Genomic DNA, 17,866 nt, shown 5'->3' on the forward strand with positions numbered 1-17,866 from the left:
CAGTTTAGTGTTTCAGCTTGTTAGCTTTGTACACATGTTACAATGACCCATTTGTCTTCCAGTCATATTGGTGTGATTGTAACTGCACAGTATTTCTTGTGAGAGTGCCTCTGTGTTGGTTTAAAGCATGGAGGAAAGCATTGTTCACTTATTTTGCATTTAGAAACTAAAATCACAGAATTGTAAGCGAAATCAGGGGAAGAGGTATCTGTTTTTATATGAATTATTGGCATAATGCCATTTACACAGTGGTGGTTGACAAATAGTGCTGTAAAGGCGTTCACCTTCATGAAAGAAAAACACACAGGATTTAATGGTGAGTTCAGAAGAGCCTCTTGTGTAGAGTCCCAAGAGTTACAACTCTCACTGCTGGCTGCATCATGAAATTGCTAGTTTCTGAAGAAGCCATCAAAGAAGAAAACATCAACTTCTGTGTAATGTCAGACTTCCCACCTCCTCCAAGTGCTTGCCAAAAGAGAGATCAGGCGGGGCCCTATCCGGCTGCTTACTGAAGGCTTTGAGAGAACCTGTGGGATAGCTGAAGAGCCAGCTCCCTAGCTTTCCTCTCAGAAAATAATAACACTGGGCCGTGATCTTGTGCATATGAACACTGGGAAAGGAAAACGATCATCTCAGTAAGGGTCTACCCTTCTGTTCCAGCAAAATTGAACATTTCTCCTCGTGTTGGGGTCATCTTGCGTAGCTCTTCCTTCTTTCTGGCATGGATTGCTTTGGGTTAATTTTTCTGAGATTCTGCCGGGTTGTGTTGTAGTTTTTTAGTGCTAATTAGGTGTATCGTTTTGCTATTTATTGTAATTTTTATGACAGTCTTTCGGGTTCTGTTTAGACAGCTTCTGGAAAATGACTGACAGCTAGAATATTTCTGAAATCAGTTAAACCTCTCTTTAGAGCATGCATTTTGTGGTTAAAAAAGTACCTAGGGAAAGTGGGGAAGGGATCGTTATTTTGATGCTTTTCACATGCCCTAGGCAAAACCATAAATTGATTGTAATCAGCTTTCTGAAATTGTTTTCTTAATGTCACATTCAGAAAAGTAGGAGTGTGTACACTTCAGTATACCTAGTTCTTTGGCTGTAGGATGATTTTTCCTAAGCATGAACAATCTAGGTATTTTTTCTGTGTTCTGGTAAGGAATTATATTTAAATATCATTGACAACTATGTATTAACAGTTGGCTAACACTTGAGAGGCTTGCAGTGGCCTTCTGAGAAGGTCTGCCAGATTTGGGCCCGTAGTGGGACTGCAGGTGACCGGATCCTTCAAACGGTGGTGTGGCTTTCTGAAAAGGTAGTTGGTATCAAAATTTAGTATTTAATTTAAACTTTCTTTTGCTTCCCGCTAATTGTCTTGTATGACAATCGTTGTTTCTAAGAATTGATGGACAAAGCCTCTCTCTTAACATGATGTATTTTAAAACATTTTAGTGCTAGAAGAATATGATTGAATCTGTATTTACTGGATTTCTTTGAAGGAAGGGGAAGCTTATGCCACAAAAGAATAAAGGATGTTTTACAGGAATCATTACTGATGTAACACTCTTTTGTTCTTTCTCCATCTTTTTGTTATTATCGTGCTTTTTTGTTTGATTGTTTTAACCGAGTTGTAGCTTTCCACTTTAATGAGGAAGGAGAAGAGAACAGAGAAACCAGACCACCTGCACAAAACTATTTCCCTGCTCGTGTTGCTTGGCCTTGCCCGATCACTATTCAGTGCTGGTGATTTAAGCTCCAATTCTGGAGGTCTTTTACAAAGCCATATACTCTCAAAGTGAATAGAGTGTGTGCCTGTTTGTATTAGTTTCTTAAAGTGGGAGTTGAAAGGCATCACAGCAGTATTTGTTACCATTAGGCAGGCTATTTTGTGCCTCTATCAGCTTCCTTCAACTACAAAGCCTTGCTGCTGTGCCAGCTGTATTTCACAACTCTTATCTGAGAAAAGCTGAACCAAAACACTATTTACATTTGGAAAATTGTATTTCGATTGTTTGGTGAATATAACCCCATAAATCTAGACATTTGAAAATACTGTCTTTTAACTGCTATTTGTGCATTTATTTGCACTACTCTCAGGACCTGAGCTCGTTCCAGGATCACTGTGTAACAATACTCAGATTCTTTTAACATCTTGAATTTAATATCGAGCTATTTACATCAAATAGCTTGTGCCATTCAGCTATTTAGCCCAACTTTTTGTGTTTTGTCTGGATAGCCAGGAACATTTGAAGGCCTTGTGATTGGTGGCTTGTTCATGACAGCTTCTCTCCTGGCCTGACGGAGGACATGTGGCTAGGCAGTGAGGGGGCTGCACCCCAACAAGCAGCTGAAAACTCTTTTTTTCTAGGTTAAAATATCTTGCCAGTTGAAAAGACAAAACTATTTTTCTCAATGTCCTCTCCCTCGTGATAAAAAGTAAAAATAATTATTAAAAATAACTCAACATCTTGTAATAAGACTTAACCTGTTCTAGTGGGAGGTGTCCCTGCTAGTTTTTTGTTTTTTTTTTTTTAGGTAAATATACTGTAATATCAGGCAACTTGGATATAAAATTTCTCTTAGCTTTGACGTAGAAATAAATTTGAAAATACTAGAGAGTGCCAAGTGATCTAAAGCAGTGAAAATGGTCTTCCCTCAAAATCACTATATTTGAAAAATTAGATTATAATATTAACTGATTGGTGTTATGACCGATTCTTTTAATTCTTGAAAAGCAAAAGTAAAGCCTACTTTTTAAATGCTGAAGATGTCTTGGTAGTTTTCAGGGAACTGAAGGAATGTAATTTTGAATCTAAGATGCTTTTAAGTAGCAGTTTGTGAGTCTTCTTTCCTCAAGAGCTAGGACTTGGGAAATGAAAATTAAATTAAATTCAAGAAGTTGAAAGTCCATTAGTAGTGTTTAGTGAGAATTGTTTCCAGGCATTTTTTTCTGCTCATAATATTAAACTCAGAAGGGGATTGGATTAGTCTAATGTATCACTGCAGGTAGAACACTGGAAAAGCTGTTTAAACGTGTCTACCCTTTCTACCCTTTTTAGTGTTTTTTTGTTTGTTTGGTTGGTTGGTTGGTTGGTTTTGTTTGTTTGGTTGTTCTTTTTTTTGTGTGTGTATGTGTATTTGTTTTTTATTTAGTACCTTAACACAGATCAAGCACTAAAAAGATAATCATGTTATTCAATAAAGCCCATCTTCAATTGCATATAGAAATGACTTCTAAGTGTATGTTGTCATCTTCAGTTTGTACCCTGAAGGACTGCTACTTGTCTGCAATGGAATTAAGAATAAAATTCCTGAAGTGAAATTCTAGCCTGCTTGAAGTCTGGTTTGCTGCTGGAGAACTGAGCAGAGCTCAGCTGTTGTCAGGAACTGGTTTTCTTCTCTGTGTGTCTAGCTTGACACAGTTATGCTTTAGCTCACAGCCTGCCTAAAACCTGCTTTGGTACTTCAGGTCCATATAAAATATTTTCCTTGTAGGTAATGGAAGAAAGCAAAAAAAATTTTGATTGAGCTACACATTTTTCAGCCTCTTTGCTGTTCATTGCAGAGGAGCACACAGGTAAAATCCTTACAGTGCTGCTTTGAGGTGGGTTCGTAGCAGTGCGGTACCCCTGCGTCATGCTTCGCTGCTACCTGCTTCACCTCGTGTCTTGCTTTCTGTGGCTCAGAGGGGCAAATGAGCAGCCCTACTGCCACAACCAGTCCTGTACATAGACCTCAATGGAGGACTCAAGGCTGAGGATCTCAAAGAGTCTGGGCATGTATTTTGCTTTTTAGTCATTACCAACTGCCAAACTCAAACCCATGATACCAGAAGTTCAGTGTAGAAGGTTGTAAGGCAAACTTTGCCTGAAAAACAAGATATTCTTAATCCTCTGGTGAACTTAGTTTCCTTTTTTTTTTTTTTTTTTTTTAATAATCATGGATGTGGTTATTTTTCTCTGTTGTTCCTTTTTCTGTCACTGGTTGCTAGTTTTTGCATCTCTGTTGTGCCTTTAGCTTGGGTGTATTCAGTTGCTTAGGTGACTCGTTTTCTTCTGGTATATCAGATAGCCCTATTCATTCATTTTAGATCTTATCAAAATGCTAGCATGTATGAGCGGTTTCACTAGCAGAAGGAAACAGGATTGCTTTTGTGTACTTTTCTTTATTATTGCCCTTCAGAAGGACCTCACGTGATGGTGACACTGGAAAATTACCCATCTAGTGGGGTCCAATGCTGCCCTTGTTCCATGTATTTTGAAAAGAGATTGCAGACTACAGCATCAACATTGCATTTCAGACTTAAACCATGTCTTTTTAGGGGGGGGGGGGGGGAAGAAAAAAAAAAAAAGAGTGAAATATTTGTACTTCCTCAACATGGGACTAAAATGAATGTGAAAGGAGAGTGAATTGGCAAACAGTCAGTTCAGATCAGATAAAGGTGGTGAGTGGACTGGGAAAGCATGGGTATTGATGGCTATTGCTCTTCAGACTACTCTGGAAATCTTGAGCATCTTAGCTATTTGCTTGAAGTTGAAGTGCCTGTTGTTTCTGCCTTGGCTCATCAAGTGCTGTTACGGCTCCTCTTTGGTCCGTTAGGGCAGGAGCTGCACCCGTTCGCGTGTTTTCTGCTTCAGGAAAAGCGTCCGGGATCAGAGTGGGGAGCGCCCACGCTTTAATAATGTTGCCTTCAGGTCAAGTGCTCTGGAGGTTATTGAAACCCAGCGCATTTCCAAGTGCACTTTTAGGTCCTTGTATTGATCTTGACGCTTTGGTATTGCGCGTGCCGCTGTGTCTTTTGTACAGCTGGGGGGTTGTCACCCTGCTGGGATGATTGGGGTGGGATCGGTGGAGGAAATAGCAATTCACTTCTCTGTCTGTGCTTGTCTGCAGTGGGCGTGAGTCACAGTCAGGCTTCCTGTGTATGGTTTCAGCCCTAGTGTTGCACAGAGTAAAAGACACGTGACAGGATTCTTGCTTCAAATTGAAAATATTGACCTGGAGCATGTTCTTCTTCTTTGTCTTAACTTGTTTCTGTGATTTCCGTGCTACTTTGGGAGCATTGCTGATACTACCTGTGTCTCAGGAACCTGCAGAGTAGTAAGAGGTCGTTCACATAGGTTTCTCCTCACAGGATACATGGGCTTGTTTGGGGTGTTTTTTTGTTTGTTTGTTTGTTTGTTTTCAGTTCACTGAATTCTTGTGAAAACCTTAATCTTTATACAGGTTTTTTTTTGGTTTGGTTTGGTTTGGTTCCCAAATGAATTCTGTCATTTTAGCACCTTTCTTCCAGATGCGATTAACTTGTGCAAGTGGAGTGGGCACAGTAATGTAATCACTTATTTCTATTTTCTCCCTATCGCATGCTTGAACCTCCATCCTAGCACCAGGGAATACCTTATCGACTAGTAAAGGCCATAACCCAATTGGTAAAAACTTGTCCCTGAACAAAAGCAGTTTTAAAATGTCCTTCATAAATGGAAGCAAACAGCAAAATAGTGTGGAACTGACAATGGGGAACTTAGCAATATTTTTTAGATGGAATTCGGTACTACTTATTGCAACCCTTAGTATCTTAGGGTTTTTAAATAGACTTTATGCATTTCTTCAAAGACTTGGACAATGTGTTTGAGGCATCTCAGTCCCTTTTCAGGCCTGCCTTGAGGGTTAGTGATCGGATCCTTTAGTTTGAAACTTCTTTCTAAATTCTCCGTTTGGTGACAAGAGCAGCCCAAGTACTGCTGAAGCTGAGATTTTGGAGTGCCAAAAAAACTCTCCTTGGAGGACTCTTCCTCTCTCTCTCTCTCTTCCCCCCACCTCTCTCTGTCACTTTTTCATTCTGTCACTTCGTATCTTGAATAAGATTTTGACAAACACAGAGGAATGTAAGAATAACTACTCCATATAGAAGTTGTTGAATAAAGGATATTTTAAGTATTGCATTTCCAAAGTGGGATATAAAGAACCTGTAGAAATGAAAATTGTATGGGGAGTCTACCAGAAAAATGGAGATAATGGCTGATTAAGTTGTGGTTTGAGGGAGTACTGTATTTATTTGAAAATTATTGGGAAAATTATGAAACACTTTCATGTCTGGTGGAGAATGAAAAAGGAGTTCGAGAATTTGAATCTGTGGAGCTAGCATGAACCCAGCTTCAGTCTGGTATAACTGTGTTGTGCGTGATGGGAGTAGCCTCACTCAAGGGGGTAGGAATTAACTACCATGGCACTGTTAAGATTCACCATTCGGGATCTGTGTAACAAACGGGATGCTTCCTAATATGTATGTCAGTTTCCATGTTAATGGCAGGTGTGGTAAAGGATCTCCACAGTTAAGAAGAATTAATGGCTGACTTCAGGAAAATGCTTGAATACATTCGTTAATCCAGGTAGAGGAGATCTCGGGCCAGGCAGCATGCCTCAAGTTCCTGCTGTCCACAGGGTTGTCTGCAGGGTCTGTTTGGTTGTGCTAAGCAGCACCTGTAATATTCCTCCCAATGAACAGGAGCTAAAAATTTTGAGACTGATGCAGGTCTTTGAGAAGGAAGCAATAAGAAATTTTTCTGACTTGTTCTAATGAGACTTGCCTGATAGCACTATTGTTAGTGCTTAGTCTGGAGATGCAGAACATGAGGCAATAGTGGCAAAGAAAATTACCCTTGTTAGGAGTGACTGAGGTAATTCTTGCCCATTTTAGCTGTATTTGTTACTTAGAAAAATATTCGTGCATTTCAGACATACTGATATGTGCCTCTCTATCATCTTACCGTCACATTTTGAAGCAGCACATATCTACCATTTGAAGATTTACCTTTTTTTCTTCTCCAGAAACTCTGTGGAAGGTCAGTTACCTCTGTTGAGAAGAGGCAAAGTATATAATGTCCTGAAAGTGTACAGTCACCTGAAGATCATACATCCATTATGTGATTATTAAATGAAAGGCGGCCTTGTGTAAAATAAATTAGGTGAATATCACTGCAGAAGTGAAATATCAGTGATGGTTTTCTGAGTTCTTTAGCTGTGTCTGGAGTTGTATGATTTACTGCTATGGATACAATTTGCATTATTAAGATTATTATTGTCTGCAGCAACTTATGCTTTTTCTATTCTTCCAAAATGGAGCTTACTGCCAGTCAAATCTGTTTTTGTCTGCTAGAAACGTCTGTCTGTCTTATGCCTGTTGTTTATCTTAAATAATTCTGTAAATCTAGTGTAGAGGAGGAATCAAACATTTTATCATGCCCCGAGTTCTGCTACATCTTGGGGAGTTACATGCAGGGAAGGTAACTGCTGTGGGCAGTAATGAAGGAAGTACACACAGAAATGGAGAGATGGATATGCTGGAGAGATGGATATTCACAGTCTGTGGTGTTTTGCTGCAATTAGAGCTTCTGATGCCAGTATGGTACTGAAAAATAAAGGAAACAAGTATATTTTCCTTTCTGCCTTTGGGTTGGAGCTAAGCAGACTGTCTGAGCACATAATAAGAGAACAGAATTTCTTGTACAAGGCAGGGGTGGATGTCAGCACAGACAACACAAAACTATACTTTGGATAGGATTTCACAGATTTCTTTAATTCTCTTGGATAAAACACTAATTCCGCTTGAATGCTTGTTTGGTTTCTGATGAGAAGTTTTGATTTGTCTGTGTTTTTCCTTTGCAAAATGAAGTCTTCAAGTAACAGTTTTATGGTGAAAGGAAAAGAAATGAGCTGTTTCTAACTAGTATGCAAAATGGCAAGGGAGCTTAAAAAGTTGGCTTGAGTACTCAACAGCACAATTTTCACTTCCGAGACTTAAATTTTCTTGAGAAAATGAGCTGGTTTGGTAAATGCAACATGCTTCACAGTGGTCTGCTACTGTAGTGTCTGCTAACTTGGCTGCTGTAGTGTCTGCAGAACACTCAGCATTGTAATTCAGTATTTCTTAATATTTTCTATTTGTTAAAGATCCTCTAAATAGTCACCAATAGCAGCAAAATACAAACCAGCCTTGCTTCTTGCACTAATGTGTGTGTACACAGCCAGAACACAATTTTCATATCAGTATTAGTTGTGGCAAATATTTTGATAGCTGGCAGTCATTTGTATATTTACATATAAAAGATTGTGAAATGTTTTTTTAGTATAGAGACTGGAGTGCTCTCTTGAGACGTGATGAGATGCATCAAATGTGATGGAAGGCAGGTAAACAGAGTCTGAAGGAACTGGTGATCTGCCACAATGGGAAAGTGGGCCGCAAGTGTCTTGTAGCACATTATAACACAGGTTTCAATATTATTGAAGCTGAGGCAAGAGCAGCTGTTATACATACACATCTGCATATATGCAGTTACAGTGTATACACACATCTTATTTTGCAACTGCTTTGTAAAATGGCACAAGTATTTCTAGACTGTGACAGCTTGCTGTGACCTGCTGTTAAGATATATTAGGTGCTAGGTTTTTTGTTTGGTTGGTTGGTTTTTATGGCATTTTGGACCAAGGTTGGCCTGATTCCCAAGAGAAATGCAGCTCCACTGTGCTTTGGTAATGACCTTTGCAGTCTCTCTTCTGATGTCAGAGCACCAGCAAAGATGGGAGTGTCTTCCTCACTTCCCCAAAGTGCAGGTCAGAGGCTTTGAAAGCATCTAAGCACGCACAGAGTGCCTTTCTCATCTCAGGAAACCCTACTTGAAATCTGTTTTGAAGCAAATTTTTGTGGGAGTGCTTTGGATAGAGAGGGAGTTTCTGTGAACTTCATTTAACTATATAGGCCTAAATCTGATGTAATCTATAGTTTGGGGGAACTAATCCTATAAAATAAACTTATTTTGCCAGTTACTCCTAAAATTGCGGTGAGTGGTGAACCTGCAAGTCAGATCTAGATAGCATTACATTTACTATGATAGGTACAAAGGGCTTTTATTTTACGACCTGCCACAAGCACTTTATCACTGTAGGTAATGAATCCATCCTGGTACGGCTCAGGAAGTGTAAAGGAATATGTTTTCACTTTCTGTTTATTGGCTCGAAGGACTGAGATATTTGAGAACTTTTGGGACACTAGAAAATAGAATTGAACAACTGGCTATATCTTGCCTTTTAAAATCTGTTTTAGTATAGAAATTGTTTTTAGAGCATCTGGGTCATCAGTTGCTCCTTTGCAGTGATTTTTCTTGTATCAGGTTTGGTAGTAAAATAGTAGCTATGCCAGTAACAATGTGTCATGTAAGTTTTTAGTGCAAATAATAAAGCAAAAGAAATATTTTTACAGTTAGCTTTTTTTGGATAAGGAGCCATGCCAAAGAGATTTACATCCAGCCATGTACTGTCATGTCTCAGACTTAAATTCTCAGGCAGCTTTCCTGTTGATATCTTGGAGCGGACATCTGTCAACACCAACAATGTAGTTCATCCAGGGAGCAGGCAACACAGCTGCTATGTAGTCTTCCCTGGTGATTTAACTCAACCCAAAATATCTCAGGGCTCTGTCTTTCTAGCTTTCCTGAGAATGCCAAAAACATGTTTTTAGAGTAATGGATGCGAATGTCTCCCTAGAAAGAACACAGTGTGACAACTCACTCCTAGGTACTGTCTATGAGTACCAGCTGTTTTGTTGCTGCTGCTCTTGATGTCTTGCAGCAAGTTGCAGACTCAGCCATTTCCTAAAAGGAACAAGAGCACAGAGAATAGCAACCTCCCTCCTTTGGCTTTACAGTACACTAGGTATTATGGAATACACCCAAAAATTGAGCTGACAGTCACTATCTTTGCACAACCTGGAGCAATAGCTCTGATGACAATTTCAGTTGTCCCCTTCATCTTGGAGAGCCCTGAACTCTGTTTGCTCATCTAACTGCATGAATTTTGTCTTTTCCATGGTGGCACGGTGGTGGTTGGGAGCTTTTTGCTTTTTGGCTCACTGTTGTAGCAGAAGTCCTCTTCTGCTTTTTTCAGAGCTGGTCTCCATCTCTTACAAAAATGATGTAACTGAGTTGCTGTTTGCTATGGTGCAAGGAAAATAGGATGGAGAGCCCAACTTTAATACATGGGTTACTGAGCCAGTGGCCTCTACTGGTTCTGTAAGCCAGTACAGGCACCATGGGCCTTGGCATGTGCCTCTTGGACAGCACCTGCACACTGCAGCTAACACAGGGTAGCCACGGGGGACAGGGCTCAAGCATTTGTGCTGATCACAAAGTTGCTTGTCTAAAGCCAATTGTCTCTCAGTGTACTCACTGCTGGTTTGTGACCATCTTCCTGAGGGACACTAGTTCTAGTTAACACAAACTGAGGTGTGCATCTACTAAAACTGACTGTCTACTCAGCTTTGAGATTCATAGCTGATGGATTTTCTGCTTGGGATGTTCAGTTTGGTACCTCAAGAAAGTGCAGAATCTTTTCTCTTCTGCAGATCGTTTCCTCTGAAGCGCAGTTTCTCCCCTTTCTTCTTGTTTCTGCTTTTCTTTACTCTTGTCTGCTGCTGCTGTGACACCATTAGGCTTCTTAAGACTTGCTTTCTTCTTTTTTCCCACCAAAGCTTGCTGTCTTGCTTGAAAGTCTCTTGAGTTTTGTTCCCTAAGTTTGACTGCTGTGTTGTGTAGGAAGGTTGACAGACTTAGTCAAATTGTTTTATTTTATCTGCTGTGCAGTTATTAACAAGGGTAAGCAAGAGACTGCTTACAGCTTGGAAGTGTGCTGCAATTCCGAAGGCAGAACTAATATTTCTCATGGACTGTATAGCAGCACTTCCAAAATGTAAGTCAGAAATTATAAATTGTTCAAAGGTGATTTCTTCAAAACATTATAAAAAGTCTGCTAAATGAACATGTACTTGAATAGAACAGTACCTGCCCTTTCAAAAACACAGGTGTTCTACTTTTCTCTTTTTCTTCCCCAGTTCATAGTTAACTCTTTCCAATAATACTTAATATCGCATCAGTCACTTGGTATCCATCACTCAAGAGTTGATCATGTATGCAGTCTACTGCCTGCATTGCTGCAAGCATGCATATACATTTCTTTTGGGTAACAAAGTAAACCATTTTGAAAACATGAGGAGCTTCTTTTGTTGCTGTTTTAGTGGAGTGACATGGTTTGTTTGGTTTTAGTAGCAATATAATTATTTGAAACTCAGTATTCGTCAGGTTAGGTCTTTTCTAGCACAGGTTTTGATCTTTTCTAGCACAGATTTTAGGCTTTTCTAGTTAGGGGATGAAATGCTTTGAATTTTGGCAGTCTGTTGGTTTATCTCTGGACCCAGTATAACACTACATAGCTAATTGGTAAATTTGTTTCAGAAACATGTAAGTGCTTGTGCTTCACAGGGTCAGTGCGGTAGTTAAAGACTGGAGGATGGCTGCTCGCAAGCAACAGTAGCTCTCTCTAGCTCACTTGCCTTTGCTTTGTGAGGAGAAATATTTGTGCATTATCTTCTGATCTCTTGGTTCGCTAAGTCAACATTGGAAGATGTCAGTAGAAAGAAATAAGATATAAGAAAGAAAGATGGAAAGTTAGAAGCCTGTCATGGTTTTTAAAGAAGTTGTTCTTATTCTACCCAATTTAGATGTCTTTTTTAGGCCTGCTTCTTATATCCTGTAGTACTGTTGTAACATGATTTAAATATAAAGGGTGGTAATTTGGATAAAATAACAGGGTGAAAAAAAACTTAACTTAAAATTGGTTGGATTTGGTCTTATTTGCTAACACCATTTTTTTTTTTTTTCCAAAGATGAGATCTTTGATGGGTAGGCACGTGGGAAACTTGAGCTCAGTGAGAATCTGGCCACTGACATTAGAATTTCACTTCAGTTCTCTCTCCAGTGAGTTCAGTGAAGAAGCAAGTAAAGCAAATTTAGTAGACAGATACCTGAGCAAGATGTCAAAAATGCCCAGCTTTGTTTTGAATATATATAATCTACATGCACATACACAACCAAATTATTCACTGAGCTCTAACGTTACTTTTGTTAGAGTCCCAGTCCCAATTTCTTGTCTTTGTTTTTCATTTTGCACATGTGAAAAAACTTTAAATCTCTGAAAGAAAAAATCTGAAATAATTTTAAATCTCTTTCATTGTGGAAGAAAATACAGCATTAGAGAGGAGGAGGCAATGGCATGTGATCTCCTGTTACAGTCAGACACGTCAGTAATTTTACTAACAGCATCACCATTAGTGCTATGGTATGACATTAGAGTTAGCAGGAAAATCTCATCGTATTTGGAAAAAGAACCTCTCTAAAAATTGTACAGACTTTTATTTAGCTATATTATAAGGGAAAAAGAAAGTATCAACCAGAAGGAGGAGTATGTTATAGGACATGTAGCCATGTTTATCTTTTGGGAGAGTTTTGCTTAACTTTAAATAAATAGAGGTGCAAGGAAGACAGTGGTGAAAATGTTTCATAATGAAACAGCAGAGAAAATGCAATGATTTAGACTTAAGAGCAAATGACTGGAAAGTAGGAAGAAAAGAAAAAAAGATACAGGAAAAAAACTCAAAGCAGAACAAAACAAGAAAATCTGTGTTTTCTGAGTGTTTTCCCTCAATGTTTTGCAAAACATGTATATGAAATTCAAAAGATACCAAATCCCTCACTGTTAATGCTTCAGTTTTCACTTAAGAATATAATTTTTGCATAATTAAGATGTTTGAAGAATGTTTCTGGTTGATGACTTTAGAATACCTAATCTGAAGAAATGTTTCTGTTACAGAATGCTGAAACCAAGGTGGAAGAGGCAGCTAAAGAGAGTCCAAAAGCAGCAAGACTAACACAGCAGTCTTCAGAGGACAATGAAGTATTTGGTGAGTTATTCAGACAATTGGGAAATGTTACTTGATCTGTTTTGTTTTTGTGTGTTTTTTATTGGTGTTACTTTGTTAAGTCTTGTAGGTGGTGGTTGTTTTTTTTCCCCTCTCTCCTAAAAACAGAAGAAATAACTCCTTCAACATCCTTTTGATCTACCTGAGTATGGGCAGTACAGTTCCAGAGAGATGTGGAAAGGTGGAGGAAAGGGTGAAGAAACAAACAAAGAGTGATCAAAGGTGTGAAATATATGTCTGAAGAAAAATTTGTAGTTGGTTACTATAGAGGAGAAAGAGTGAATGCAAGTCTTCAACAAAGTTAAAGATGTATGCGGTGAGAGGGAAAATGAATTTTTCTCTGTCCCTGATGGCTAGAACAAGCAGCAATTGCTTTAAATCCAGAAAGACTCAAATGTTGGCTAGGGGAATCCTAAAACAAATACTGAAACAGTGGCGTGCGTCATCTAGAAAGTGTGGAGATTCATCATAGTTGGCCTTTACAAACAGGTTAGACAAGTAACTGTGTAAACTGATATAAGAGAGTTCATTTTGTGGCAGAAGGATAGACTAACTGACTGATGACACATGAGGATGCTTGGAGGCCTAGATTTTAGATGAGTTCCTCTTGCTGTGATTTTTTTTTTTTTTTCCACAGGTTTTGCTGATAGCTTTCATATCAAATAACAATACTATTTTTGGCCTCTTCTGCTGAAATAAGACTGGGAGAAATAGCAGGAAACCTTTGTTTTTCCAACTTTATACAGATTTTATGGTAGTGGGACTCCACAAAAAAAAAAAAAAAAAAAAAAAAAAAAGCAGTAGACAAAAGTTAACGCAGGAGACGATGAAGATTTGTCAGTGAATGTAATATTTACCTCCATTACATTTTGGAATGGAAACTCTACATCTGCAAAAGTGATTTGGATTTTATTAAGGCTGACTAGCTTAAAATTTTGGACAATTCAGCTATTTATGAGTACAGTAAGGAATTATTTTTGTTCTTTCTAAGTACAGAAGGAGTGGAGCATGAATAACTAAATTTTTCTTACTATATGTGGAAACAATGCATGTCCATTTAGACTGGTTTGGGCTAAAATCATCTTTCCTCTGTGAGCTAACGTAGTGTGATTAGCACGTGAGACTGAATTCCTGGCATGAATTCTTCCAATACTGATCATGCAATGCCAGTGGCTGAAGAATCCACAAGTGGACTTAAGTGGACATAAGAACTAGGTTTCAGCTTTATTAACTTAGTGGCGAGGCTCTTACCTCATTTCCTCTACATCTGCTCCACCAGTTATTTGCAGCAGATCCAGTGCTACTGGTTACAGCACCCCACAGCACTGCATAATGCATGTCTCAAACTGCGCCCTTTCTCGGTTCAGATCTCTCTAGTGCTCCTCCTCTGAGACGGATGGAGACAGCAAAGCAGGGAGACTTCAGCCTACTTCTTTCTACTAGTGAAATCTCAGGCTTTTAAACAATGCCTCAGAGGCTCTGAGACATCTTTATTCTGATCACTAGCCCCAGATAGTAGTGAACTAAACCAGCAGTTAGTTGGTCAAACCTGTGGCACTTATCACATATGGGGATTGTGAATTTATTTTATTTTTTTTAAAAAAAGGGGTGGGGGGAGAGAGGGAATTAAAAAACATGAAGTTCACTATTGGTGTATTTAAAATTATTGTTCAGTGATCACTGCGCAGTACAGAGTAATAACCTCGCTACAAATTCGTTTGCTAATTTTAGAAGGTGAATAAGCTGTGTCCTACCTGTTCTTTAAAGCTAATGATTTACTAACAAATTGTGAAATATTTCCATGTTCTAAATCCGTAAACTGAACAGCTTATCTAAGATAAGCCAGTGATCAACCTTTGCTAACTTGGCAATACAAGAAGGAAAATTTCTTTCCAGCTCAAAAAATGGTCAGCATCTTGTATCAACTCTTTTACCACTTTACAAATGAAGTCTGGCTGGTTTGTTTTCTAAAATTAACTGAAAACTGGCTGGAAAGAACTGGCAAGTATGGTGCAAATAGAGTCTGTAATCTTGTTGACCCTTGTGCAGTAAAGAAATCAAAGGCTGAGGGTACAAAGGCAGTCACTTTAGAGTGAGACTCCCTGAGAGTCGGGGAGGACGTTTTTTGCAGGTACAAGTTTTATGTCTCTGAGAATGACACTGCTGTACGTAACTGCTTTTCCCTGCCCTTTCTGGGCAATTTGTTAAGAGATTCAGATCCAACGTATAGATGATAAATGAAAAGCTTCAGAAAGCTTTCCGTAGGTGAGGAATTTGTTGTCCTGTGATTTAAATGGTTAGATTACAGGCCCTGCTCACTTATTCTCCGTCTTGATCTATTTCAAGCCATTCTTCATTTCTTTCTTCTTTCTCCCTCGTGATGCTAATTATAATGAGTGTCAAGTATGCACCAAGAGTTGCTTAATTTATAGCTTCAGCTTTGACTAGAAACCCTCTTCAGAGGAATTTTAAATAGCCTCCAGCCTCTTTGAGAGGCTGCAGCACAACCTTCCTTTTTCACATACATCACTGTCTTCTGTGCTTTCTTTTGTGCAAAAGCACACTTCCCCTAGCTTTATCTGGACAATGCCACCCCCTACAGAAAGGTTAGCACAAGGAAGCAAAGGATTCAATTCCAGCCTGAAACAGTCACAAAGCTTCCTTTGCAAAGGGGGATCGCGTGCCTCGACTCGTGTTGTATTTCTGTGCATGAGAGCTCGGCGGGCGCCCACGGGAGTCTGGACCCCTGAAATCATTGTGGCTGTCCCTCTGCACTGAGCCACCCGGTGGCAGCAACTGCCAGTCCCCAGCAGCCCCCGGACTGCCCGAGCAAAGCAAGCAGAAATCTCTTAACTCCCCCCTCTCCAAGGTTAGTATTGGGCCAGGTGACGAGGTGATTTATCAGGGGAAGGGAACCCTCTGTATTGTCGACAGTGTGGAGTATATGCAAGTGTTAGAGGCTGTTATACACTGAGGATATCTGAGGAAGCTGTACTGCTTGAATATGTCAGTGTTTCTTTTGGAAATACTTTCTAGAGGAAGTGTGGTTTCTGCAGTTCCTACCAGTTGGGTATGGGTTTGGAGGCAAACACAGTATTACTGATTGAAACTGCTGTGGTGATAAAGAACCAAGTGTGGATATCTCTTTCAAGTCTGCTAGACCCAACAGGGCTCTCTGTAAATCTGAGTAAAGATTGGTTTGCTACTGGAGAGGGGCTCCTGGTGAGTGAACATGAATGTCTGTTTTCTTCTTCATGAGTTGGATTTGGGAACTATCATTTTGGAGGGTTTTTGTTTGTTTTGGGTTTTGTCTTCAGTTGTCCTTTACTACTAAATTTTTATACTGCCGTATGGCTGAAATGCCCTCAACAGCAATGGAGCTCCATTATTCTAGATCCTTTACACACAAAAAAATGGGAAAAGAGTCAGATTTGTACCGTGTTTTGGAGATCTAATTCTCAACAGCGATGAACTTTTAATACAAAAAGATAGAGTAGACAGATGGAGCATAAGGGTAAGAGAAAGGGAATCTAGCCTGTATGATAATGGTATGTGTAACTATCAAAATCTGAATTAACAAGTGTTAGTTTTGTTTGGCCTTTGAAAGGATTTTCTTGTAACACCCAACAGAGTTCTGTTGTCTGTTCTACACTGAATATGCATCTGTGATCTAGAACTGTGCTGTCCTGCTGCTACAAACTTCTGCTGAACTTGCACGTAGTCAACATGGTCTCTGTTGCAACCAGTATGTACTCGGAAAGGATCGTGAATGACTCAGTACAGGAGAGAGATAAAATATTGCTGGGTAGAGTACTGTGCGTTTAAAGAAATGGATCAGGAGGTGACAGCTGGCTTTGCTTCCAAAGATAACTATAAAATATCTCTGGAAAATTCAGAAGTTTATTAGATCCATTGCAACACTACATCTGTGAGGTAAAAGTGGGGGCCAAACTGCCTGCCATCCTGACTAGGGTGATTGGACCTTCCTTGGGTGCAATTCCTTAATGCATTAGCTTGGAGAAGGACAAATGCAGGCTTGTACAGATGAGTTTTTTCTACTGGGCTGAGCAAGCATAAAATTACATGTAAGGGAAAATTCTTTCAGGGGGAACTGTGATATGTTGACGGCGTGTTCTCTTTGATAGCACACATAAGCTTTTCATTGCTAACTTTTCAAGATACAGTAAGTCGTGATATCCTCAAACAGGAAAGTTTCATCTCTACTGAGGTCAGTTCTAAAATGGTACCTGGGGCAGTGGCCAAAATGTGGTTCCCCATGGCTTAGTGTTTTTCAGTCATCCCTACTGGATCTTGCAGCATGGAGTTGTGCTGTGGTTTTCTTCGGTGATTTCTTCAGTGTTTTTTGTTTGTTTTATTTTCGTTTGTTTGCTTTTAAAGAGGCAAAATTATTTATTTATTTTCTCAAAATATCAGAAATGTGGAGCTCTTTTTCACCATTTACTTGAGCAGGAGGTAGGCTCAGTTCTGCGTATGGCCAGGTGGCACTGAGCGAAGCACCGTCTGTCGTTCTGCCAGCTTTAGCTTCAGTGCTGGTAGATCCTAAGGTAGGTTTTGTGTACAGAGCTCAGGGATGTAGCTCAATAATGTGCATTCAGAACAATCCCACAGCAACCCCGACTAACCCTGATTCATCGCTTATGCTGACACCCACTGCTCTGTCCTACATGTTAAACTCCTGTGGATATTTGTCTAACCCTGCACAGGTGGGAGAGTTCTGTCTCCATGAGCTTGCCATTTGTTTTGACAGGCGTAGGCATTGTCACTATTGCTTTTTGAGTTCTTTTTTGCTTTTCAATCCCTATTTAAAAAGGGAAGGGGCAGAATGAAATAGGAGCTGGGAAGATTTTAGTATCTCTTGGCTGCACAATCCCTTTCCCAGTTGATGTGGTAGTGTCAGGGACTTGCTAAGAGCTGGGTGTTACTGTCTTTCAGTGACCTTCTTACTAGGAAGCTTCTCTTGTTGTAAACATGGTCGATTGTGGGACACAGGCTGTGACTTTAATGCAAAATAATGGCAAGCTGATTTCCAGCCACAGAGGGACATTTG

General features: G+C 39.6%; 1 protein-coding gene across 5 annotated transcripts in view; it reads left to right on the forward strand.

The window, feature by feature from the left end:
- MBP (myelin basic protein) overlaps positions 1 to 17,866 on the forward strand; it is a 114,355-nt gene that overhangs the window by 42,129 nt on the left and 54,360 nt on the right. For all 5 annotated transcript variants that reach the window (XM_084507771.1, XM_084507774.1, XM_084507772.1 and 2 more), the window contains exon 3: positions 12,690 to 12,780. In XM_084507771.1, coding sequence (XP_084363897.1) covers positions 12,690 to 12,780 — 91 coding nt within the window. The remainder of the gene's footprint in view (positions 1 to 12,689; positions 12,781 to 17,866) is intronic.

Source organism: Aythya ferina, assembly GCF_964211825.1.
Source record: "Aythya ferina genome assembly, chromosome: 2".
NCBI classification, from domain to species: Eukaryota; Metazoa; Chordata; class Aves; order Anseriformes; family Anatidae; genus Aythya; species Aythya ferina.